Below are 25,164 nucleotides of genomic sequence, written 5' to 3'. Positions count from 1 at the left end.
GCGTTGCCCTGCATTTCTCTGCACAGTGCTGCGCTGCGCTGCATCCACTGCGTTGTTGGCACAGCTCTGCATTGACCCATACGCGCTGCATTGCTCCACGCAGTACCGCGTTGCTCTGCGCTGCGCTCCCTGCACGCACCGCAGTCCTGCCCTGCACCGCTGTGCAGAAGGCTCACCTGCACAGCACTGCGTTGCCCCTGCGAGCATTGCATTACGCTGCATCGCTGCCCTGCAGAATGCTGCACCGCATTGCACTGCACTGCGTTGCATTGCGTCGCGTTGCGTTGCATTGCATTGCACTGGACTGCGTTGCATTGCGTTGCGTTGCACTGCACTGCGTTGCATTGCGTTGCGTTGCGTTGCGTTGCATTGCGTTGCGTTGCGTTGCACTGCACTGCACTGCACTGCACTCCGCTGCGCTGCACGGACGCTTCATTGCACTGCGGCGCGCGCCTTCGCGCGCCCTCCCTCACCTTCACCTCACCTCCTCGCCCCCCCTGCCCCGCCTCTCCGTGAGCCGCGCCCAATCAGAGCGCCCGTCGCCTCCGCCCCACCCTCTCCCGCGCTCCCCGCTCTCCTATTGGCGGGGGCCGCTACCAACGGCGCTGCCTCCATGGCGACGCGGCGGAAGGGCAGTAGAAGATGGCCGCCGAGCCGGGCGGCGGGCGCTCCCGGCCTTACCGGTGTTACCGGCCGCTGCTCACCGCTTTTACCGCCGCGCTGCTGCTGGGCTGCGGCCGCGCCGCCGGCCTTTCTCCCGCCTCTTCCTCGTCCTGTCAGCACCGCGCACCCGGCAGCGAGGAGGTGGGGCCGCCGCGGGGGTTCCTCAGGCGGTCCCGGGGGCTGGGGGGGCCAGCGGTCCCGCGTTCCCCGCTCCCGTTGTTGGGTCCGGGCCGAGCCGTGCGGGGTCCGGCCCCGCGCCCCCCCCCCCGGGTGTGGTCCGTGGCGTCGCTAAGGGCGGCGGGCGGGCGCGGGGCGGCTTGTGTGAGGAGAAGGGCGGGAAGGGGCTGTGCGTCGAAACGGGCGGAAAGGTGCTCGGGCCTGGGAGCGCCGGCCCGTGTGGCTGTCCGGGTGAGCCGCCTAATCCAGCGGCTTGTTCCTCTCCCTGCCAGGTTGTCTATCAGGTTCCTCTGAAGGAAAATCGCGTCTTGAAGAGAAATGTGGATCAACAGCTGAGAATTAAGATTATATACGACAGAAGTGTGGAGGAGTGAGTATAACGTTGTGGCAATTTTTTTTCTTTTTCTCCGTGTCTGAGAGTGGAAATCCTATTAACTAAAGCCTGTTTGGTTTGTTTTGCTCTTTTAAATATAGTTTGCTACCTGAGAAAAGGCACCTCATAAAGGTACGTCATACTTGCTTCCCCTTTTTGTTTGGGCATGTTTTATTACACGGATGAAGTTAAGTTTAAGGCCAATTTAATTAAAATCTTTGAATACCAGCAATTCCATATCCTCTAGTCCAGGAAACCAAGACTTTGTATGCAGATTTTGCCTCCATTCCAAATACTTTCAGTGTTCTGTTGAATGTCATTCGACAGGTGTTTGCTATGTCCCAAGCTGCAAAGGTTTCAGTGAGCAATATGTATGTAGTTTTTAAAGCCTCTTTGAAGCTGTACGTTTAAATTAATACCGTCTCCCTTCTCATTTTGTCGTTCCAATAACAAAACACGGGAATACTGAAACAAAATATTTCCTAAAGATATTGATAACAATTGAACTTCTTAAAAAGTCTGGATTTTCGCTATTCTGCTATACCGCAACATCTAGCAAGTTTCATGTAACTTGGCAGTTAATGCTTTTAAGGTGGGTTATGTCTGCACTGCTACTGGGTGACTTTTATTTTTGTTCTATTCAGAACAAACTATTTCCACAAGCTATATCTTATTTGGAGAAGACATTTCAAGTGCGCAAATCCATGGGTACTATATTACTAAGCAGGTATGTGAAAGTTTGTTGAAAATCACTTGTCACGTTTGGTACTTAACATTGCCTTGTATAGTCTTTAAAATAAGAATAGAATGAGAGTGTAAAAAATGCCTTCCTGAATCAGATGAGTCACCTATCTGACCTAGTGGTGGCAGCAGGTGCTATTTAGGGAGAATACACAAATCTGCCAACCTTCCACGATCAACATCTACATTTGTTATGTCAGAGATTTTAAAGGGTATGCATGCCACCTATTTCCTTTCACATGTACCCCCATTTATGAACCTGTTCCTAATCTCTTTCTGAACTTGTGGATACTTCATTAACAACTGGAAATGTTGTGTCTTCCAGAGCAGGATAAATGACATTTCTCACCACTGAAAGGAAGTTACATTAAATACCTGTATTACAGTGTTTCTGGGTGCTGTAAGACTATTTTACAGTTTCTTTTTAAAAATAAAACAGTGCTGACAGTCTTTCATGTTTGATTGAAGGCAGTGTGCAACAAACCAATACTTAAGGAGGAAAGCTGACCCTCACAGATACTGCCGAGCAGCCTGCGCAAGCCATACAAGATGTGGGCCGATTATAGTTCCTGAGAAACACCTCCAGGTAAGCTAAGCCATCCAAGTGCTGCTTAACCTTTGAAATGTTATTGTTTGTGGAAATTAATAAAAAAGTTAATATCACTAACTGTGCGTAAGTGACCTGTTTGCAGGAGAGCACTAAGTTTGAGTGACAGAATAGAACAACTGGAGTTAGTGGGAGTTTCTTTAGTTTATGCTGTTGAACCAAAAGTCAGGTAAAACTGGACTGTTTACTGTTCTCTAAGTCTGTGTGGTAATGAACTGTACAGAGAGGATGAGATTCAAAGCTTGTTAAATTGCTACTAGTCACTTCATTATTCACCTTGTTCAATCAGTTAGATTTTCACAGAATTAATAATAAGTTTTGATTTTTTTGAAGAGGTTATCCATCGAACCAGGAGCATGGTGCAGGAAGTGCTTCTAACTTGTTTTCTTGCATGAATTTTTGATTCAACTACAGTATGTGATCAGCTGATTTCTTTCTTTCTCTTGGCTTGAAGTTTCAACTACAGTATTAAAAATGTACCAGATTACATGTGAAATGCAGTTGCTACTTATGTATACTCTTTCTGTGAGCCAAATTTTTTTTTAATTTGTAGGTGCTAATTTTGGGATATCTAGCTTGGCAGGCTTGTTTTGTTGTTTCTTGGTTTTTGTTTCTTTTTTTCCCCAAAAGCTGCCACCTTCCTGGTGTCTAATAAATCAAAAGAGCTAGTCATTTGAAAGTTATTCCTTGGCTCTGGTTTTGTTTACTGTCTTCACAGGGACTCTTGTCGTCTTCTGCTGTCTTACAATGGGATTTATTTTTTGCTTCAAGCTAATTTAATTTTTTCATGCAAAATTTTGGCCATAGCTAAAGTATATTAATTGTTCTGTTTGAACATTGTCAAAGCAATGCAGGGTATGCAATGGCAGTGAATGGCTCTGTGGACCCACTGGCTTACCTGACCAAGAAGGGGTTCGAGATGCTGACTTTGTACTTTACGTTAGTGCTCTCACTACTGAAAGGTGTGGCCATGAAAATATCATTGCATATGCAGCCTACTGCCAACTGGAAGCTGAAATGGACAGGCAAGTATTCCCTCTCTTACAAACTCTTTTTTTAAATTAAACTTTTGAGTTTTTTAATTGCTTAGATGTGGAGTTTAGTTTTTTGCCTGTTGCATAATACAACAAAGCAAAAGTCATTATTGAAATAGACAGGCACTCTATTTACGTAAAACCACAAAACCATCAAACAGTGCATAACTTGCAAAGCTGAGGCATTTAAGTCAAAGCTAATCCTCCACAGTAACTGCCTAAACTTTATCTCAAGATCTGGTTTCTGTTGAAGTGAATGTCATACTTTCACAAATTTAAAGGAGAATGCAAATGGACTCTATTCATGTGGCTCTTGCTTCTAGTTCCCTTGTAGTCATTATAACAGACACTTTTTGCCTCTATACTGTCTTACCTAAATTCAGATCTGATACACTGTTGTCACTAACACCTGTGCAGAATACTGAATACAGAGATTGATCCCATCCCATTCCTCCCCATTTCAACAGTAAACTAGTCATTGTATTGTTAACAGACTAGTTATAAATGATTGGGGGAAGGACTTATTTTTGTTGTTTGGAAGGACTTATTTTTACATTAGTCTCCATTTTCTTTTAAATCTTCTGCCTTGTCAAGTGAATATGGTTTGAATTTGCTAGTATTTTACTGAAAACAATTTAATTTTAAAACTGTCTTCCAGGCCAATAGCAGGGTATGCTAACTTGTGTCCAAATATGATTTCAACGCAAGCTCAGGAATTCATTGGCATGTTGTCTACAGTGAAACATGAGATCATCCATGCACTGGTGAGGGTTGATGTTAAAAAGTGTGTTTCCCTGAAACTTGTGCCTGCTTCCTCACATACCTCCAGCTTGTTGCAAGAGAAGGATGTTTGGTGGAGGAAAGCTCTTTCTTTGCCTCCTTCAGTTAGTGTGTTAATCACCTGTAAGTGTGGTACTTCCAGTGTAACTGTGGTGGGTGTGATAACTCATGGCATTTGACTTTGTATGTGAAGGTCTTACCAAAGGTTTCCGTGTGCTTGGTTTTTAACTTGAAGGGTTTCTCTGCTGGACTGTTTGCATTTTATCGTGACGATGATGGAAAACCTTTGACAGCAAGGTATGCAGATGGACTCCCTCCTTTTAATGAAAGGTATTTTATTTTTTTGGACCTCTCAGTACTCCCATTGAAGGATGTTTTCACATTGCCTTTTTAGGATGTATTCTTGCCTGTTGAAAATTCAGCTTGATTCCGTTATTAGAATGCTTTGCCTTTATTATGTTCCAACATTGGTGTGTGGTGTTTTTTTAGTCTGTCTTTACATTGGCATTAAGCACTCTTATTATCCACATATATTACAAACTAAGGCAGCATTTCATTTACCAGGAGGCTTGAAGTTAAGTGTTAAAATTACCCGTGCTTAAATTTCTATGCTTACTGAACACTTACTAAATTAAGGCTTGTATTTTCTGTAGTCTGTCTAATGTCAGTGCAGTTCATTTTTAAGACATACCATTCAAGGTTTATAGTTATCCAGAATTGACGATGCGTGCAGTCCGCTGTCTGACTTTTCTGACTTGTTTTTGAATGAACAGTTTGCATTTTTTTCCTTGTTTAGTTGATACTGTAGAAATGTTCGTCTAGGGGTTTTTTGGAGGTGGAAGGGTAGAGACCTTTTGGTTTTGTTCACCTTCCTTTTTATAATAGCAATTCTGAGGATTTTTATTTAATTTCTTACACTTTCAGTTAGAGTAGAAAATATGTCTTGAGTCTACAGACCTCTTTTTAATAATCTTACTTTGGCTTATTAAGTCAGAGTTATGTATATAATGAGCACGTAACTTACAACGGAGAAAAGTTGCATAACAAGTTTAAACTAAAGAAAGCATGAGGAAGTATAGAGGTTATTCATGATTCCGTTTCTTACAGAAATAAATCTTTGCACAGTAGTGTGTATTTGTGGGAAAGATTTGTAACCAAAACATTCTTCTTGCAGTCTAGGTTTGTATCAGTGGAGCAATAAAGTCGTTCATAAAGCAGTGAGGTTATGGGACGTACGTGGTGGCAAAATGCTGCGCCATGCTGTTCATCTTCTGATAACACCTCGTGTAGTTGTAAGTGCGGATTAACTTAAACTTTTGAACTTTTTATGCCAAGGTTACCATCACATTCTCGAGTCATAAGTGTTTCTTATTCTTTAAGAAGTAATAACCTAACATTTAATACCCTTTTCCTGAAAGTATGGGCCAGAAACTACATGACTTAAGACTGTATAATTGGCTGAGAGGGTGTATCTGAAGTAAAGTGGAAAATGGTTGACAGACAGTATGAAATAAATTGACATAGTAAGAGACAATGAAGGGATTGGGAAGTAAACTATAAAAGGGTAAGCAAAACTGATGTTGAGCAGATTCCTAAATCTTATTCTTTAGATATTCTCCTGCAGACTTAGACACCTAGTATTCCCGTTGCCTTAACAGATAGTGTTGTCACTGGTTTTCTCATTTATAAGCTCATCCTATTTTCTACTTTTGTCTTTAAAAGCATTGCTTTAATCTTTCTCTAATTTTATTGATTACAAAATAATGCAGTTAACACTTTGTCATGTTTAAAAAAAAATTCCCCGAGTATTCTTGGAAATCTTTCTTGCTTCCCAGGCCTCTGACTCTCCCCCCTGCCCCCCAACAGAACATATGCTTAAGTGTAATAAATTGGTATTGGAAATAAGGTACAGCGTTAATCGTATTTGGTCACAAATAATATTTTTGTTTGTTTTAAATCTAGTACAGTATATAAAGCAAACTTCGTTTAATTATCCCTGTTTTGAAAATTGGCCATGCTAGTCAAACTGTTCAGAGCATTAAAGGTGCTCCTGGGTAGTGCCACACTGGGAAAGGCTGGGCTCCTAGCCATGAGACCACAGCATTGCTGTGATGCCTTTTAAGATTTTGAAATATTTTGCAGAAAGTACTTCCCCTTGCAGAACTAGTTGACACATACAGCTTCCTAATAAAAAAAGTGTTTTTTCTCTGAAATGTTTGACAGAGGCAGGGTTGTAGTGCTCCTGCATTCTGTGGGGTTTTTTGTTTTGTTTTGTTTTTTTATATGGTCTTTAGTGTGTACATGCTATTCTCAGCTAATTCTGTTGCTGTTTTATTCTTGTAAACTTCCGTCATTTATTTCCAGGAGATAAGTAGACAGATTGTTAGGCTTGGTGTCAGGGTACTTGCTGGCTTAGTCAGCCTCCTAGTAGAAGTGTTTTACATTTGGAGGAAAACAAGATGGTAGAAAAAGAAATGCTGAAATAATTTTAAAAGATAATTCTAGAACATTAGGACTGCATATGGGTATCTGTCTCTATTTTGAGAGTTTTGTTGAAATGTTTTCTTTCTAGGAAGAAGCTCGAAAACATTTTAATTGTCCAATTCTAGAGGGAATGGAGCTTGAAAATCAAGGTGGCATGGGTACCGAGCTCAATCACTGGGAGAAGAGATTGTTGGAGGTTAGTGCTGATATTAGGAATGGAGGGGCATGTGGGAATGTGCTCCCCCTGCCTTTATTTTAGGTTTATGGTGGTACCTACTGGAGCCTTGAAAATGCACATGTATCAAACCTCACTGAAATATATCACAAACAGTACTAAACTACAAATACTTAAATGTTCAGTTTCTAGATAAATCTCTTTACCTTATTGCAAAGTCTCAGAGTATGAGTTTGAGATAAGCTGATCACTAAAAAACTTGTCAGGCCTTTCTCCTTTTGAGAAGTTATGCTGCCTTTTTAGGGGAAAGGGGGTATTCCTTTGAGTCAATTCAGCTTTGTTACCATCTGCCTCTTATACATCAAATATTTAATCATTGTCAGTTAATTATCTTGACTTCACCTTTATTCATGTGCCCTGTGGTTAGGTTTGCCATCTCTATTCCAGAACCTCATCTGATCAAGGAAACACTTATTTCGCTCCTGGCATTTAAGCCTATTTTTATTTATAGCTTTGTGTTTGGTGATATTTTTGGGAGAGATATGTTTTCTAGTTATTGTTGTATGCAGTGAGGTAAGCAAGAACGGAAATGCTTCAGGACGGACCTGCTTGTGGAAGTAATCTTGAAAAATGCGTATTTCTTGAGACCAAAATTGTTAGCTTTTCCTGCTTTTCAGTAACCTTTGGTGTGGAACAGTAGTTTAAAGTCAACTGGAAAGACTGCCATTAGAATGAGGATAATTCTAAGGATTGAATAGGATTAACAAAAAGGAGATTATTACTGGTGTCCTTTCTACCTTTCCAGAGAAAGTTTGTATCTGGAAAGTAACTTGTATAGTTTGGTTTTGGTCTTGATCCAACTCTCATTAAGTACTGTAGAGATAGCAAATTTGGCGCTACTAAGTCTGTTGTGGTAACTCCTCCTAACCATGCTAGTGGAGAGGGAAGGCTGGAAAACTACATGTTTTGAAGAAATAATAGAAATGATATGAATTTCAGTAATAGAAATCTCAGAGTTGTGTAATTAAGGGTGAGCGACTTTTGCTGTAAGCCTGAAGTTTATCAGCTGGAAATGACTGAGTGGGAAAAAGACATGGGTGTTACAATTGCCATTTATAAGATGATTAGGAAACTCCAGGGTGACTGGAGTTGCTCTTCTGGTGTGAACTTGCTTATTTTTAAACAGGGTGGAATATTCCACTGCCACCGTAGTAAATCTTCCTTCGGAGTGCTGTGTTCCTTTAGTCATGTGTCCTGTGCACCTTGCTCCTGAAAAGGACTACTAGAAATTCTAGGAAAACTAAACATCAGTCTTGCACAAGAAAATTAAATGAGCCTGGCTTTCATCTTGCCACAACTCCTGTCTCCCTTTGGTGTGATTGCTACTGATAAATATGCTAGAAGAAGGAAGAGTTTTATTTTGCCTGAAGAAAAACAAGTACACGTTGGTCATGAATAAGGTTTAGCTGGAATTTGGAATGAGGTTTCTGACTTGTGGAATTCTGAAGCTTTGTAGGATGGAGTGGGGAAGGCAGTTGCACTTTTGATACCTTTTATGAAACAGGTTGGGATTTGATTGTCAATAATAAGAAGGGACTGGAAATAAGATGTTTTTTCATAGGAAGCGTTTTCTTACAATAATGATTTTCAGTGGCTTGCTAGTAATAACTGCTACCTTTCAGAATGAAGCAATGACTGGATCCCATACACAGAATCGAGTCTTTTCCAGGATCACTTTAGCATTGATGGAAGACACAGGGTAAGAATTAATAAGAATGAGGGGGTTTTTTAGTTCATTTGTGTTTGGTTTTCATTGTACTTGATTTTATTTGGAATTGATGCACTTGTGCTTATCCATCTGCAACACAGTAGATAATCTGCATAATTAGCATTAAATTAGACAAGGAGTTATACCTAGTAGGTTAATTTTTCTTTATCTCTTTCAAAACCCATCCATTCTTAATCTAGCCTTAAAAAAATTATGCATTGCAATGCATAGTACTGTTCGTAGTGTCTGGTTACTTTTTTCTTAATGTAGGTATTCTCTCAATTGCATGCAGTACGTATTGATTTTTTTTTCAGCTCTTCTTGCAGATAGAAAGCATAAATTGTCTAAAATGTCATCTTTCTGTGTGCATTGTTCCTTTGCAGATCACGATGCATTACTGTTGAACAAATAAGCAATAAAATTTTCTTTTAGTTCATTGTGACTTTAAAAATAGTGAAATTGTAATATATTTTGTTATAGGCAGAAAGGGATGCAGTTTCCCTTTTTCTTCATTTGAAGACCTTAAGGCATAGTATGAAGTTCTTTGAACTGCTTTTTTATTAATCGGAACACTAATTTCCAAAGTAACTATATTCTCATTCCAAAATACCTTTACAGCTGGTATAAAGCAAATTACAGCATGGCAGAGAAATTAGATTGGGGACGCAATAAAGGCTGTGACTTTGTAATGAAGAGCTGTAAATTCTGGATCGACCAAAAGAGACAAAAGTAAGAATACAGTCTGTTTAAAAAAAATAAAGAAGAAACACTGCTGTTTGTTTACATTTGTCCTTCAAATGCAACTCAGTAAAAAGAAGTAGAGGTAGATACAGATTAACAAGGAGTGCTGTCCTGAGAACCTTCAGAATGCACCCAGGAAGGAGTGCACCAAATATTTTAAGAGGAGAAGCATCCCACCCAATAAATACAGAGCTAAACATCTTAGGCTGTAGAATGCATTTATACTGTAAGAGGGCTATGCTTTAGAGAAGAGGGGAGGGACTTAATTTAAAAGTGTTTGCTTTGTTATTTTGTCCCTTTTAATTGGAAATGCAGCCTGTGTCATTTTGCATTACTGGATAGTACTTAAAGCAACAGAAGGGGATTATAGGCATCTTCAAAACAAAGCCTTCCTTGTTTGTTCGTTACAATGCTCATAAATTTCTAGGACACAGCTGCAAGTGGGCCTGTTTTGCTTGTATGTTTTTTTCTTTAAAGTTTACAAAGCAATGTCATTAAAACTAAATAGGTGAGTGCGTTGTAACTTTGTTTGCTGGCTTGATATTCTTTAAATTAGAAAGGTCATAACCAGACAAATAACAATAATTAGCCTCCAGAGAAGAAGTCGGTTCTTCTTTGTGTGATTGACAGTGTGAGGGAGAGTGGGAACAGACAGTCTTGACAGATTGCTTAGTTAAACTATGAAAAGCAGTTAAAGTGATCTAATGTGGTTTTTTGTTTTTTTTTTTTTTTTCCTTTGAGGAGGCAATTAATCAGTCCATACTGCGACACTTTGAGGAGTAATCCTTTGCAGTTAACCTGCAGACAGGACCAAAGAGCAGTAGCAGTGTGCAACTTGCAGAAGTTTCCAAAGCAGTTACCTCAGGAATATCAGGTATAATGGATCTTACTTTACCAAATAACTAAGTTGTTTCATTCTTGTGCTTTGCAGCCAGGTGATTATATTTGTTTCATTTTTTTTTTCTTCTGAATGAGTAGACAAGAATGGGTATTGTGAAAAATCTGTTTAGTTTATTATAAGGAGTCTGGAGGCTGAAAAAAAGCCTTGTGATCTTAATAAAACAATAAGGAAGTCGCTTGGCCATCTAGAGAAATATAAGATGGAAACGTTGCTGTATAACAGAAGTCCCCCAGAAAGTTTTGTTTGAGGTATTTCTTCACCCAGTCGTCTGCCTTGTGTCACTGCACACTAAGAAATTTGTTCTGTTTCATCCCAGAGAATGCTATGATTGCAAAGGAGGGGCAGGGAAAGGAGTGGGGAATGATACATGCAAATGGGAATCTCTCTGCATTATTTAGATACTCTTAAATACGTCTGTCTCATCTGGTTCATGGGTATTGCAAGTTGCTGTTAATAGCATTCTTGAGTGGTAATAGCTGATGTTCTTACAGATGTAGTGATTGGTTCTATTTAAAAAACAGTTGTACGCTTGTCTTTGCACAAACTGCTTCACTGCTATTTTGTTTTGTAGTATTTTGACAATCTTAATGGAGTACCAGCAGAAGAATTGCCTTATTACGGTGGCTCAGTAGAAATTGCTGACTATTGTCCCTTTAGTCAAGAATTCAGTTGGCATTTAAGTGGTGAATTTCAACGCAGCTCGGACTGTAGAATAATTGAAAACCAACCAGGTCAGTTTTCAGGACTTCAGTATGGTATTTAAAAGACTACCTTTGTTAATCTGGAATGGACTTGCTATACATCCAAACTAAATGGATGTAAAAATATTTTTACACTACTAGCTGTGTAAAAGCTGGGCTGAGGTGAGAAGCACAGCACAACCATCTTGTACGCCTAGGAAGCAAACACATCTAATACAAGAACTGCATAAGAGCTGAACAGAAATTGACCCTAAATGATCCAAATATAAGGCAAAGGATGGGGGTTGGTTGGTTGTTTTTTGAGTCTCTGAAAAATGATTCCACTGTCCACCTTTATAGGTTTTTTGTTCAAGGCAAGGAGCTTTGCAAATTGCCAGAACATGGGCATGTCTCCTAGGGTAGTGCATGAATGTTCAATATTGCAGAGCTCCAGAATGCTGTTAGGATATTACCTGTCTGTGCAGTTGTCTCAAACAAACAAAGAAACACTCTCTGCCCTCAAGCCAGCAGAGCCAGCACTCCCTGGGGGCAAATGTATCCACATAGTTCTGATGCAAAGTGCTTGGTTTTTTGGTTTTTGTTCTTTTTTTTTAATCTTGGGTTTCTTCCCACTTTATCAATTTAGAAATTATGCTGTCCTGAATATAATGATTAACAGTCTGAAAGATTCCAAAAGTAAGCCTTGAATTGCGTGCGGAGACATTGACTAATTATAGCATATTAAGTTGATGTGGGCTTTCTATTCTGCTAAGTTGCAATTCAGTATATTCTTTCTACCTTAGATCCTACCAAAAACTATGGTGCAGAGAAATATGGACCAAACTCTGTATGTCTTATTCAGAAATCTGCTTTTGTCATGGAACAGTGCAGGAGGAAACTCAGTTACCCTGACTGGGGTAGTGGATGTTATCAAGTAAGTATGTGTTGGGGTTTTATTTTATTTTTTTTTAAATAACACTAAAGGGAAAAGTCAGGCATAAAATGTAGGCTATGACTGTTAGAACTTTGCACCTGGACATTTGTCCTTGTTTTGGCTGGGATAGAGTTGACTTTCTTTCTGGTAGCTGGTATAGTGTTATATTTTGGATTTAGTATGAGAAGAATGTTGATAACACACTGATGTTTTCAGTTGTTGCTGAGTAGTGTCCTTTTTGGCATCCAGTGTGGGGCCCAAAGGGTTGAGATAATGACAGATCTGACCGGAGTGTGTTAAAACAAATTTGTTATAAGCATTCATTATATTAGTTTAATAGTTGCTGGTCACAATGTTGCTTTATTGGCTCTTAGAGTTGTGGCGCTCATTCTTAGAGTTGTGTTATGTATCACCTTGCTTGCTGTACATAGTCCCTGTGCTGCTGCTTATCATCCATGGGAGGTGGATTAAGGTTTTTGCTTTGCTGTACTGTGTAACACTGGCTTATGGTATGATAAAATTATCAGTCGTGGGACTAATCCGGTATTTGTACTCAGCATTGTCATCGCCTCTATACTTCGGGAGCCATCTGTTGGAAACTATTAATAATTATACCCTTTACCTTTTCTCCTCTGAGAGCCAATCTATGGGCAAGACACCTTTCTTTACCTTCCCCTTCTCCTTCAGGCTAATTACTATAGTGTTTGAGCATTTTGAAAATTTTGCATATCCTTGGGATGTTGAAACCAGCATGGTCTTGCTAGGAACTAGTGTGTTCCTGAATGGGGTTCAGGTCTTGTTTAGGGTTAAACAGCTATTTATCACCCAGAGATCTGCCCAGAGGGTGGATAATTATGAGTGGCAGGGTGTGTGGCATAGAATGGGCAAGTACCTAGGACAGCGGGCATCTCCAGTGTTTTGGAACTTTACCCTGAACAAGTGCAGGATCTGGAAAAATTAGTAAAGTATTTGAAAAAAGTATGCTCTCACCCTGGCAATTCCAGAGAGAGACAAATCACTGCAATGTGCTGGGGCCCGGCCCATGTCTACCAGGCCCTGTTCAACACTATTCAGTACCCTCAAGGGGAAGAGAATGTCTCTGGATCTGACAGCAAAACGACAGGTGTGGCAGTTACTCCAACCCCTGAGACAGGCACTACAGCTGAACCAGAGAACCAACCTGTGCCAGTATCAGTCTCCCAAATGCAGAAGAAGAAATACACCAAAAAATCAGTTTGCTTAGTAAGGGATGAAGATGAACCAGGGTCATCACGAGAATAGGAGGAAGAGGCAGAACCAGAGGTAATCACCTCATCACAATCCCTTAGTGAGCTGCGGGATATGCGAAAAGATTTCAGCTATCAACCAGGTGAGCACGTTATTACCTGGCGGCTCCGATGCTGGGACAATGGGGCTAGTAGCCTGGAACTAAAGGGTAGGGAAGCCAAGCAGCTGGGATCACTTTCTAGGGAAGGTGGCATTGGCAAGGCAATCAGAAAAGGGAGGCAAACCCTCAGCCTCTGGAGGCAACTCCTGTCAAGAGTGAAGGAAAGGTACCCCTTCAAGGAAGTTGTTATATGTCAACCAGGCAAGTTGACCACTGCGGAGAGAAGTATCCAGTGCCTGAGGGAATTAGCCATGCTAGAGATGATTTTTTTTATCACCCAGACAACGTGCAATTACCCAGAGATCCAAATGAAGTCCAGTGCACGTGACGCATGTGGCAGAAGTTTGTATGGAGCACACCGTTGTCGTATGTCAACCCATTTCCAGTACTGACCTGGAAAGACAAACAGGCACCAATGGTGGATGAAATGGCTCGCCAACTCCAGCAGTATGAAGAAAATCTCTATTCCTCCCTATAAGCCTGTGCTCAGCTGTGGAAAAACTGTCCAAAAAGTCTGAAAAACTGACCAAACTGATTGAAAAGTCATATTCCCCACCAGTATGGACCAGTATCTCAGCTATTAGGAGTGAGCATTCCTCTTCTCAATAGAGAGAATATAGAAGGTACACACCATAGGATACCCTGTGGTTTTACCTGCATAACCATGGAGAGGACATGAGGAAGTGGGATGGAAAACCTACCTTGACCCTAGATGCACGGGTATATGAGTTGTGAGGAAAAACATCCACAAAAGGGATTCTTCTGTGCTGCTGCAGTTTCCAGACAGAGTAGAACAGCTGATCTTACTTCTGATCCTCCTGAAGGGATTTCTAAGTCAGTTTTACAAGAAGTGAGTGATGAATACTCTGACCAGGACTAGAGGGGCTCTGCCTCCAGCCAGGGGGAGGAAAGGGACAACAGGGTTTATTAGATTGTGTGGATTCGATGGCCTGGAACATTAGACCCACAGGAGTACAAGGCTCTAGTAGACACCCGTGCACAGTGTACCCTAATGCCATCGAGTTATAAAGGGGCAGAACCCATCTGTATTTCTGGTGTGACAGGGGGATCCCAACAGTTAACTGTTTTGGAGGCTGAAGTAAGCCTAAAGGGGAATGAGTGGTAGAAACACTCCATTGTGACTGGCCCAGAGGCTCTGTGCATCCTTGGCATAGACTACCTCAGGAGAGGGTATTTTAAGGACCCAGAGGGGTACTGGTGAGCTTTTGGTATAGGTGCCTTGGAGACAGAGGGAATTAAACAGCTGTCTGCCCTGCCTGGTCTCTCTCAAGACCCTTTGATTGTGGGATTGCTGAGGGTTGAAGAACAAGCGCCAGTTGCTACCACAGTAGTGCACTGGTGTCAATATCGCACAAACTGAGACTCCCTGATTCCCATCTATAAGCTGATTCATTGACTGGAGAGCCAAGGAGTGATCAGTAAAACTCACTCCCTCTTTAATAGTCCCATATGGCCAGTGTGAAGGTCTGATGGAGAGTGGAGACTAACAGTTGACTGTTGTGGCCTGAATGAGGTGCTGCCGTGCCAGACGTACTAGAACTTCAATATGAACTGGAGTCAAAGGCAGCCAAGTGGTATGCCACAATTGATATTACTAATGCATTTTTCTCAATCCCTCTGGCAGCAGAGTGCTGGCCACAGTTTGCTTTTACTTGGAGGGGCATCCAGTACACCTGGAATTGACTGCCCCAGGGGTGGAAACATAGCCCTGCCATTTGCATGGACTAATCCAGACTGCACTGGAAAAGGGTGAAGCTCTGGAACATCTGCAATACATTAATGACATCATTGTATGGGGGCAACACAGCAGAAGAAGTTTTTGGGAAAGGGAAGAAAATAATCCAAATCCTCCTGAAAGCTGGTTTTGTCATAAAACAAAGTAAGGTCAAGGGACCTGCACGGGAGATCCAGTTTTTAGGCATAAAATGGCAAGATGGATATTGTCAGATCCCAATGGGTGTGATTAACAAAATAACAGCTATGTTTCCACTGACTAGTAAGAAGGAAACACAAGCTTTCTAAGGTGTTGTGGGTTTTTGGGAAATGCATATTTCACATTACAGTCTGGTTGTAAGCCATGTCTATCAAGTCACTTGGAAGAAGAACGATTTTAAATGGGGTTCTGAGCAACAACAAATGTTTGAACAAATTAAATGGGGGATTGTTCATGCAGTAGCCCTTTGGCCAGTCTGGGCAGGATGAGGTGTTAAAAATCTGCTCTATACCACAGCTGGGGAAAATGGCCCTACCTGGAGTCTCTGGCAGAAAGCACCTGGGGAGACCTGAGGCTGACCCCTAGGGTTTTGGAGTAGGAGATATTGAGGATCTGAGGCTCCCTATACTCCAACTGAAAAAGAGACATTGGCAGCATATGAAGAAGTTTGAGCTGCCTCGGAAGTGGTTGGTACTGAAACACAGCTCCTCTTAGCACCCCAACTGCTGGTGGTGCTGGGCTGCATGTTCAATGGGAAGATTCCCTCTACACATCATGCAACTGATGTCTCGTGGTGTAAGTGGGTTGCGCTAATCGCACAAAGAGCTTGCATAGGAAATCCCAGTCACCCAGGAATTTTGGAAGTGGTCACAGCCTGGCCGGAAGGCAAAGGTTTTGGAATGTTGCCAGAGGAGGAGGTGGTGCATGCTGAAGAGGCCCCACTGTATAATAAACTGCCAGAAAATGAGAGACAGTATGCCCTGTTTAGTGATGGGGTCCTGTCATATTGCGGGAAAGCATCGGAGGTGGAAGGCTGCTGTATGGAGTCCTATATGACAAGTAGCAGAAACTGCTGAATGAGAAGGTGAATCGAGTCGGTTTGCAGAGGTGAAAGCCATCCAGCTAGCGTTAGACATTGCTGAATGAGAAAAGTGGCCAGTGATGGATGGTGGCAAGTGCCCTGTGGGGGTGGTTACAGCAATGGAAGCAGAACAACTGGCAGCGCAGAGGTAAACCCATCTGGGCTGCCACACTGTGGCAAGATATTGTGTCCTGGCTAGAGAATCTGGTTGTAGAAGTACATCACGTAGATGCTCATGTACCCAAGTCAGGTCACTGAAGAGCACCAAAACAACAAGCAGGTGGATCAGGCTGCCAAGATTGAAGTGGCTCAGGTGGACCTGGACTGGCAACATAAGGGTGAGCTATTTATGGCTCGGTGGGCCCATGACACCTTAGGCCATTAGGGAAGAGATGCAACATATAGATGGGCTTGTGATGGAGGGGTGGACTTGACCATGGGTACTATTGCACAAGTTATCCATGAATGTGAAACATGTGCTGTGATTAAGCAAGCCAAGTGGTTAAAGCCCCTGTGGTATGTAGGGCAATGGCTGAAATACAAATATGGGGAGGTCTGGCAGACTTAACTATATCACATTCCCACAAACCCACCGATGCAAGTGCCATGTGCTTACAATGGTGGAAGCAACCAGATGGCTGAAAAAATATCCTGTGCCCCATGCCACCGCCTGGAACACTATCCTGGGCCTTGAAAAGCAAGTCTTATGGTGACAAGGTACCCCAGAAAGAATTGAGTCAGACAACAGGACTCATTTCTGAAACAGCCTCAGGGACGCTTGGGTCAAAGAGCATGGCATTGAGTGGGTATATCACATCCCCTATCGTGCACCAGCATCCAGCAAAATCAAACAATACAATGGACAGTTAAAGACTACATTGAAAGCAAGGGGTGGTGGAACCTTCAAACATTGGGATATGCATTTAGCAAAAGCCCGCTGGTTAGTCAACACCAGAGGATCTGCCAATTGGGCTGGCCCTGCCCAGTCAGAACTTTTACGTACTGGAGAAGGGGATAAAGTCCCTGTAGTGCACATGGAAAAAAAAAAAAAGGCATGTTAGAGAAAACGGTCTGTGTTACTCCTGCCTCAGGCGAAGGCAGACCCATGTGTGGGACTGCTTTGCTCAAGGATCTGGGTGCACTTGGTAGGTGACTTGAAAGAATGGGGAATTCTGATGTATGCCTCGAGGGGATTTGTTTTTTAGGTGAGACTAGCCAATAAATTAGATTGTATGATGTTAATTGCTATATAACCCTGCCACTGTATGTCATCATTACTATAACTTTTATATGCTGTAGCAATGGTATTACAGTAAGACTCATTTAGATTAAGGAAGAATAAACTTTGATAAAATGAAGTGATTGAGTGAAGTGCAGTAGTGATGGAACCAGCACTGACTCCAGCATGCAACAGTCAAACACTACACAGCATCCTCCTGCTGTGTCCAATGTCTACCCACTCGTCACACCCTACCGAAGCCCAATCCCGCTCTGCCAGGTGAGCGGACTTTGCACCATCAGTCCTGCCAGAAAGACTGGTATGACAGATGGAGCCCAAAGTCATGGACTAAATGAACTCAACGGACACTTCATAGGGATGGCCTGTAGACTAAGTGAATGATATCTCTGTGTGTGTGTGTGTGTGTGTGTGTATATATATATATATATATAAAGGACAGGAGACATGATGGTGATTAGTTGGGATGTATTGGAAAGTAAGGGACCTGAGCATGATGTAAGTGGTATAGAGTAAGAGGTGGATACTCTCCTGGTTTTGGCTGGGATAGAGTTAATTTTCTTCCTAATAGCTGGTATAGTGTTATGTCTTGGATTCAGTACGAGAAGAACATTGATAACACACTGATGTTTTCAGTTGTTGCTGAGTAGTGTTTAGACTAAGGCAAGGATTTTTCAGCTTCTCATGCCCAGCCAGCATGAAGGCTGGAGGGGCACAAGAAGTTGGGAGGGGACACAGCCAGGGCAGCTGCCCCAAACTGGCCAAAGGGGTATTCCAGACCATGGGATGTCATGTCCAGTATATAAACTGGGGGGAGCTAGCCTGGGGGGGATTGCTGTTCAGGAACTAACTGGGCATTGGTCGGTGAGTGGTGAGCAATTGCATTGTGCATGGCTTGTTTTGTATATTCCAATGCTTTTATTACTATTACTGTCATTTTATTACTATTATAATTTTTATTTTCTTCCTTTTCTTTTCTTTCCTTTTTATTTTCTTTCTTTCCTATTAAACTGTCTTTATCTCAACCCATGAGTTTTACTTTTTTTCCCCTGATTCTCTCCCCTGTCCCACTGGGTGGGAGGGAAGTGAGCAAGAGGCTGCATGGTGCTTAGTTGCTGGCTGGGGTTAAATCATGACAACACTGTGTATGATCTTCTCTGAATTAAATCACTAGATTATATGACATGCTTTGAAAATAATTATCTTCCAACTCTAAGCCTGTAGTTTAGATCATGCATCAAGTTAAGTGTGTGACCACTGGGATGCCTTGTGTGTTACTTCCAGTCTTGCTAGGGACTTCATCTGTCTTATCCCTGTAACACTTTCTCCACAGCTAAGTAGGAATACTTACGTTGGAATTTTCTGTTGTTGAAGCTTAATGTTAATTAGTCACTCTGGTTTTTCAAAGGTGGAAAGCACTATGCACATGTCACTTTTTTTTCATTATCCTTCTCTTCAAGACTGTCTCACTAAAGGAGTCACTTCCATCAGCAGCAGAACTCTAAAAAAAGTAGTCATTAGCAGAAGCCAAATTTTACTCGTTCTCAGTTGATGATCTGCATGATTGCACAAAAAGAGTACAGTCAGTGCTTTAAAGCATTCTTGAACCAAATAGTTGCTCTGAGTGCATTAAAATACTTAGAGTTAATTTATGATACCAGATGTTTATTGGTGTTTGCTGAATACCAGGCATTTACTGAATGTGGTATTTACTTATTGAAAGAACCTCCAACCCCCAAAACATATTTCTGATAAATCGGAATACAGACTTGACTTTTATTCTTTTATTTTAAGGTTTCTTGTTCTCCACAAGGGCTGCATGTTTGGGTCAAGGACACTGCGTACTTGTGCAGCCGCTCAGGTCAGGTATTAACTGTGAGCATTCAGATGAATGGTTGGATGCATGTTGGGAATCTGATTTGCCCAGCCTGTTTGGACTTCTGTGACTCCTGTCCCCCAGAGCGGGATCCTCCAGCTTCTAACTTAACAAGAGCTGCACCAATTGGTAAGTTGCTTTATGATTTGCTGAAGTGAAACTTAATATTAACCTTTGAAAATTCTAAAGGTTTGTGTTGGCTCTGACTGTTAGGGAACTGGAAAGGAGAGCCATAGCCTGGCTATTCTAAGAGTTAAAGGAATGTGGCAAAGGTGCCCTGCTTTTTGCTGTGCAGTCATGCTTTTATTTCCAGGATCAGGATAGTGGCTAACATAGGAGAAATGTGTCTGAAATATAACTAGTTCATGTCATGTTTCCTTCTGGTGATGGTCCCAGAAATCTAGCTTTAGCTTAGCACCTTACCAGAAAACCTGGTCTGTGTTTTGAAGGCTGTATCATTTTTATAACCTCCAAAATTATCACCTTGGTGGAAAGTGAGTTCTCACTTGTATAAATTCCCATTGACAATGTTAATGCTGTAATCCAGAACACGAAAGATAGGTGTCAGTTTGCTTTTTGAGGGAGGGGAAAAAAACCCTAATTTACTGACTACCAGTTAATGTTTTGTCAAGAACAGGTAGCTTTTTAAACAGCCAATTGATGAAAGAGAACAGTCTTTATTTTGCACTAGTGGCTTGTTTTTAAGCCCTTAAATAAGTCTTTAATTGTTGGATGTGCTGTCCCTACTGCAGTTTTCAAGGAAAAAATAAACCTGTTTACTTACATGCTTGATTCTTTTTTCAAAGTGGTGCACTTGGGTTTACTTGTACCATTTCAAATAGTTTTGTTTTGTCTCCGAGATGGCAACGTTTTGATTGTTGGTGGAATGACTCCTCTAAGTTAGATTTTAGCACGAGAAGGCTGTAACCTAGGAGATTCGCATCTTCTAGCATCTATTTGAATTCATGCTTGGTGTTTCTCACACACGCACATGTGTGTGTGTATGTAGTGTAAAAGTTTTTTATCTGTGGAAGCTTATATTCATGCTTGTGGTTTTCTTAAGCCTCATGGCTGTGTGATTACCTACCATACCATATGGACCAACTCCCTGACTCATGTATTGGGTTTGGTGTTGTGTCATGTCGTGTCCGTGTCCCCCCCCCCCCCCCCTTTTTTTTTCCCCCTTTCCTCTCCAGCTTGGTGTTTTGTGGCTTGGGTTTTTATATGACTTACCACCATACAGATCAAAAGTAGACATAAACCAGTCTTTTAAGAGTCTTTGGTTTTGAAATGCTGCTTCTCCCCAGTCATGTCATAGGGAACTTCCTGTTCTTTTCTTGCAATACTGATAAATTTTTCTCATTTGTTCTCCTAATTGCTATTAGTGAAGTAATGCAGAAAATTATTTATTTATAAAACGAATAATCATGTTACTTGGTTGGTTTGAATTCCTAGTCTTGAAAGCTAGAATAAATCAGTGCAGACTACTGCAAATATGTTTTTGCTCTTTGGTGTTTTTTAGTGTTCTATTTATTATTTTAGCTTCTCTTTAAATATAAAATTTACAAGCTTTATGGTGTTTTGTTTTTTGTTTTAGACTTATGCTCCTGCTCATCTAGCCTGGTTGTAACCCTTTGGCTATTGATGGCTAACTTAATTCCCCTGCTAACAGGATTATTTCTCTGCGCATAGAGTTAAGCACGGGGCAAGAAGATGTTCCAGAATGATATACCATCATGTTGCACTCCTTATTGTGGAGCATTGAGTTTTTTGTCTCTGCAGGCAGCTGTCTTCTGCTGAACCTCGTCTCTCCTGGCAAGTATTGGTGCAGACAGTAGTCAGGGAGGTACTGATAAAAGCAGTTTGAGAGGAGGAAAATTTACCTTGTCATCTCAATAAGTGCCAGTATTTTCCTGAATTGCAACCTTTGATTTTTCTGACGCAGTAACAAGATCCACTATGCCAACTGTGTTAGACTACCTGGCAACTTGGTCAAGATTTGAAATGAGAACTCTTCTGTAATAGAACTGAAGGTTGTTTTTTTTTGTTATGTCCTCTCTGTGACTGGTAGCAAAGCATCCTCAAACTGGAAATATACCTCAGTGGTTTAGTCAAAAGCCATGTAAAAATCAGTTGTCATTACTGCTAATAACGCAGGCCTAAACAGGTGTGGGAATTTTTTTGTTTTGTCAATTCTTACAGTTTATGGGGGGGAAGAAATAATTTAATGGGATAGACCTGTGGTTGGCATTTGTCTCCACAACGGGATTCTGCAGCTTGGAGGCTTCTCAGAAGTCATGCTAGTTTGTGGTAAAGGGGCTAATTCTTGGGGTTTGCTTAAACCTTCCTATGTGCACAAAGTGGAATTTCAGACTGGTGACCAAAACAACTGTCTAGTAATCCCACTCTCATTTAGCATGTGCCATTTCTACTGTGAAAATGAATACATCAAATGTTTGAATATTCTCAGAGCAATTTGCTAGGCAAATGCATTTCAGTACTGACACCCAGTCTGTAAAATTGCGATAGGTTTTCTGATTATTTTTAATTTTGTTGGTTTGTTTCTTAAATAATGGCATTATTATTTTTTAAATAGTATGAACCTAAATGCAGCTGTTCTTACTTTTTGTTGAAGGCCAAACCAGTAGCAATGGCAGCTTACAGGACCATATTGACTTCTCTAGACCAAAAACGATATTGAATGTGTAAAGAAAAGTCTAATCTTAGTCCAAATACTATGGATTATTTGAGTATTTGTAATAAGTTAGAGAATCAGACATTTTGAACCACACGAGGGCACACCTTGGTACAAAATTAATCATTTGATGGACAAGACATATGAGGAAGAAAATGAGCAAAATTTGTCTTGCTAAGGACTGCTGCTCTATAGGACACTTGTAAGGATGTTTTTATTTGTTTCTGACTATATAATGTGTTACAAATAATCCTTTTTGGAGTAAAAGAAACTTTTATGTGGTCCATTCCATTGTCTGTCCTGTTAGGATAGTTTTCATTCCTGGAAAATTATTAAACTTGAGGGAGCAGGTGTGCCCAGTGCACTAAAAAAATGCAAGGATAGGGAGAAGGATGACGTTACTCTGCTTCTTAAGTGTGCTGTGATGTTAGAATTGTCAGTGACTAGATCCCTTGCTAAAATGAAAGGTAGGAGGATGGAAGGAGTATAGAGTAAAATTTATTTAGCTACAATTAAACTTGTTTAATAATAGGACTTCTATTGTAATTATAAGAAAATCTTTGTGCCTACTGGACTTGTTTTATTTTAATTTAAAGAAACTCTTATGACACTGCTGAGGTAAATGAGCTGCAACCTAAAACCGTCTGAAGGCATCACAGTTGAGAGAGCACCCTGCACTGGGCTAGTTCCCCTTCTTAACTGCAGGTTAAGTTTGCTTTGAATTATACAAGGCCTAGGCTAGCCTTAAACAGGTGTTTCTGAGAAGCAATACAAATTAGGAATCAAATGCTTGAAATGTGTACAAGTTTGAATTAAGAAACACTCAGATTAGTAAGTGAACGCTGATTATTTTAATATATGCACAGTCAACAGTAGGTGTAAATTTATTCCTTGAAAACATAAAGGTTTGAGAATACATCTTGGGTCCCAGAGATTGATATTGTATTTTGTCTGTTGTGCAATAATACAGTTTAAATGGTATCACTCAACAACAATGCTTTTGATACTTGAAAAGAAATCTTTCTTACTGTGAGATATTTGCACTGTCTGAACTTTCTGGTTAACTTTATAACTGTCAAACTTTTTTACTGGTGTTAATTTATTGTGCTTGGTATTTGATATGCTAGTCTCCTGTCTGTGTGTGAAATTTGTCATATTTAAGTGAATATTTTTATCTTCTACACAGTTGTTTATCTTGAGGGCTTTTCTTCTTTTATTCTCTCTTCCTGAGAATTAACTGAAAGATGGCTTAAAAAAGTCAATGCTTACCTACTTTTGAACTGTACGTGTTAATTAAAGAAAGAGGCTGTATTGCATTGTACCTACAGGGAAAAATCTGTCTGCCTGTCAGAGCTCTTGTGGTCAGATTCACGGGTACCTGCTGAGTAGCTGCATCAATGAATCCAGTGAAGTAAAACTATTACTGCCTTAATAATCTGAGATTTCAGTCGTAATTTCTTTGATGTGCAGCCCTTCAACTGGCTGTGAACTGCAGAACTGGACGTGACTTTGGGGAGTTGCTGGGGGGGAAGGTACTTTAGTAGGCAAAATCCAACATGTTGTATCCTGTCAGTGTGTTAGCAGCTGTAGCTGTATTGGAATGGCCAAGAAATGTGTCAAGCTCAATTTAAAGTGAGAATGAATTGGTGACTGTCAAAAAGAATATTTGAGTAAAACTGACTACCTCAGTTCTGTTTTTGTCTTTGACTTTAGCTTCTAGCCTGCTGTGAACTTCCAAATCTTAAGATGAATTAAGTAAAAACACATCTCAGGTTTTTAAGAGCAAAATAAATACAGTAGGAAGCATAAGCCATTTCTGAGCGTACAACACAGCTAAAATTGTAGCTTAAACCGATCAGTTATGTAGCCTTAAGTGTAGTTTCCTGCGTAAATGTTGGTATTGGTTTTAAACAAGTACAAAGTTTGCAGGCAGCTACTTTAGGTGTCCTGACCATATTGTGGCAAGTCCATCCTATTGCACCTCTTACATGTGAAAATTTTGAAATATAGCCCAAATAAGCCTTTGTTTTCACCAGAGTAGACCAGCAGGAGCCCTGGAAATAGTGCAAAGAGATAAATGAGTTAGCTTGTCTGTAGCAGAAACATTTTCAGTATATCATGTCCACATTAATGCCTAAAATTTTTTAAATTAAGCATGTTTGCTTATGGAAGTAAATTAGTCTTGCATTTGTTTTTTTTTTTTACTCTGGTAGTTCAATCTATAGCATTTCAATTAGAAGTTGAGGCAAGTCATACTTCAGGAATACATTCTTCTAGTGTTTCAAATAATTACAAGGAGGAAGGATAGCTTTTGGCTGGAGTATGCAGCAAGTAAAATTACACTGAAAAGTAGGGAATTCATTACTCTTGAAATTAGTTGAGGTCTTGGGAGACTGTCACGGCCTTGGATGTAGATTAATTACCAAAAGAGAATTTTGACCCCCATTAATTGACTGTCAGTCCAATGCAACTCATTCTTTCTGCTGAGCACTAGTAAATTAGGAAGACTGATGTCATTTAAGAGCTGACAGATCCACAATCCCTTACAAGGGAAAGTTGTTTTAAATCTTCCTCTCCTGCAGATCTTTCTGCTTGAATATGTTTCAGTAGAGACGGAGGCATATGTCCTTTCTTTCCCGCATTTCCTCGGAGTCACTTTCAGCCAGCTGAGCAGGTCCAGTCTTTCCCCTGCAAGATTTAACAATCAGCTTTTGCTTGGCCGAATGTGTCGCTCTTCAGGATTTGGGTCTATTTGTACATTAAATAATGTGAACTTACACTACCAGACTTCCAAAGTGTGAATGTTGCCTTTTTAATGTGAACCTTACCTTGGAGATAAAACAACTGTTTTGAGAGAACTGGCCGACCTTGAACATGTGTTTCCTATTTTGGTATGGAATGTAAATATAGAACAAACTATTTTACATAGAGTTTGACTGGATTGAGATATAAGGGCTAATTTTTGTTATTTATGGAGTAAAAATTTCCTTATTTTACTGTGCAAAAAGTATGTTATACAAAAGAAGAAAAAATTGTTCATCAATAAAACATCTATAGAAAATTGACTCTTCTTGTCCTTGTCTTTGAGAGCTGAC

General features: G+C 40.7%; 1 protein-coding gene across 2 annotated transcripts; it reads left to right on the top strand.

Annotated features, from left to right (window-relative positions):
- The first annotated feature begins 641 nt into the window (after nt 1-641).
- Nucleotides 642-25,134, top strand: LMLN (leishmanolysin like peptidase). Of its 2 annotated transcripts, XM_049814636.1 has the most exons (17): nt 642-804; nt 1,113-1,210; nt 1,315-1,345; nt 1,858-1,940; nt 2,423-2,540; nt 3,408-3,586; nt 4,254-4,359; nt 4,611-4,705; nt 5,550-5,667; nt 6,948-7,055; nt 8,717-8,793; nt 9,421-9,531; nt 10,285-10,417; nt 11,016-11,175; nt 11,928-12,058; nt 19,293-19,503; nt 20,972-25,134. In XM_049814636.1, exons 1-17 carry the CDS (start codon nt 643-645, stop codon nt 21,064-21,066), a joined length of 2,016 nt encoding a protein of 671 aa, XP_049670593.1. In that variant the 5' UTR covers nt 642; the 3' UTR covers nt 21,067-25,134. The 2 variants fall into 2 exon arrangements, with proteins under 2 accessions (XP_049670593.1, XP_049670602.1); XM_049814645.1 differs by lacking the exon at nt 9,421-9,531.
- The last annotated feature ends 30 nt before the right edge of the window (nt 25,135-25,164 follow it).

Source organism: Accipiter gentilis, chromosome 1, assembly GCF_929443795.1.
Source record: "Accipiter gentilis chromosome 1, bAccGen1.1, whole genome shotgun sequence".
Lineage (NCBI taxonomy): Eukaryota > Metazoa > Chordata > Aves > Accipitriformes > Accipitridae > Astur > Astur gentilis.
This window is presented reverse-complemented; position numbering and strand designations above follow the sequence as displayed.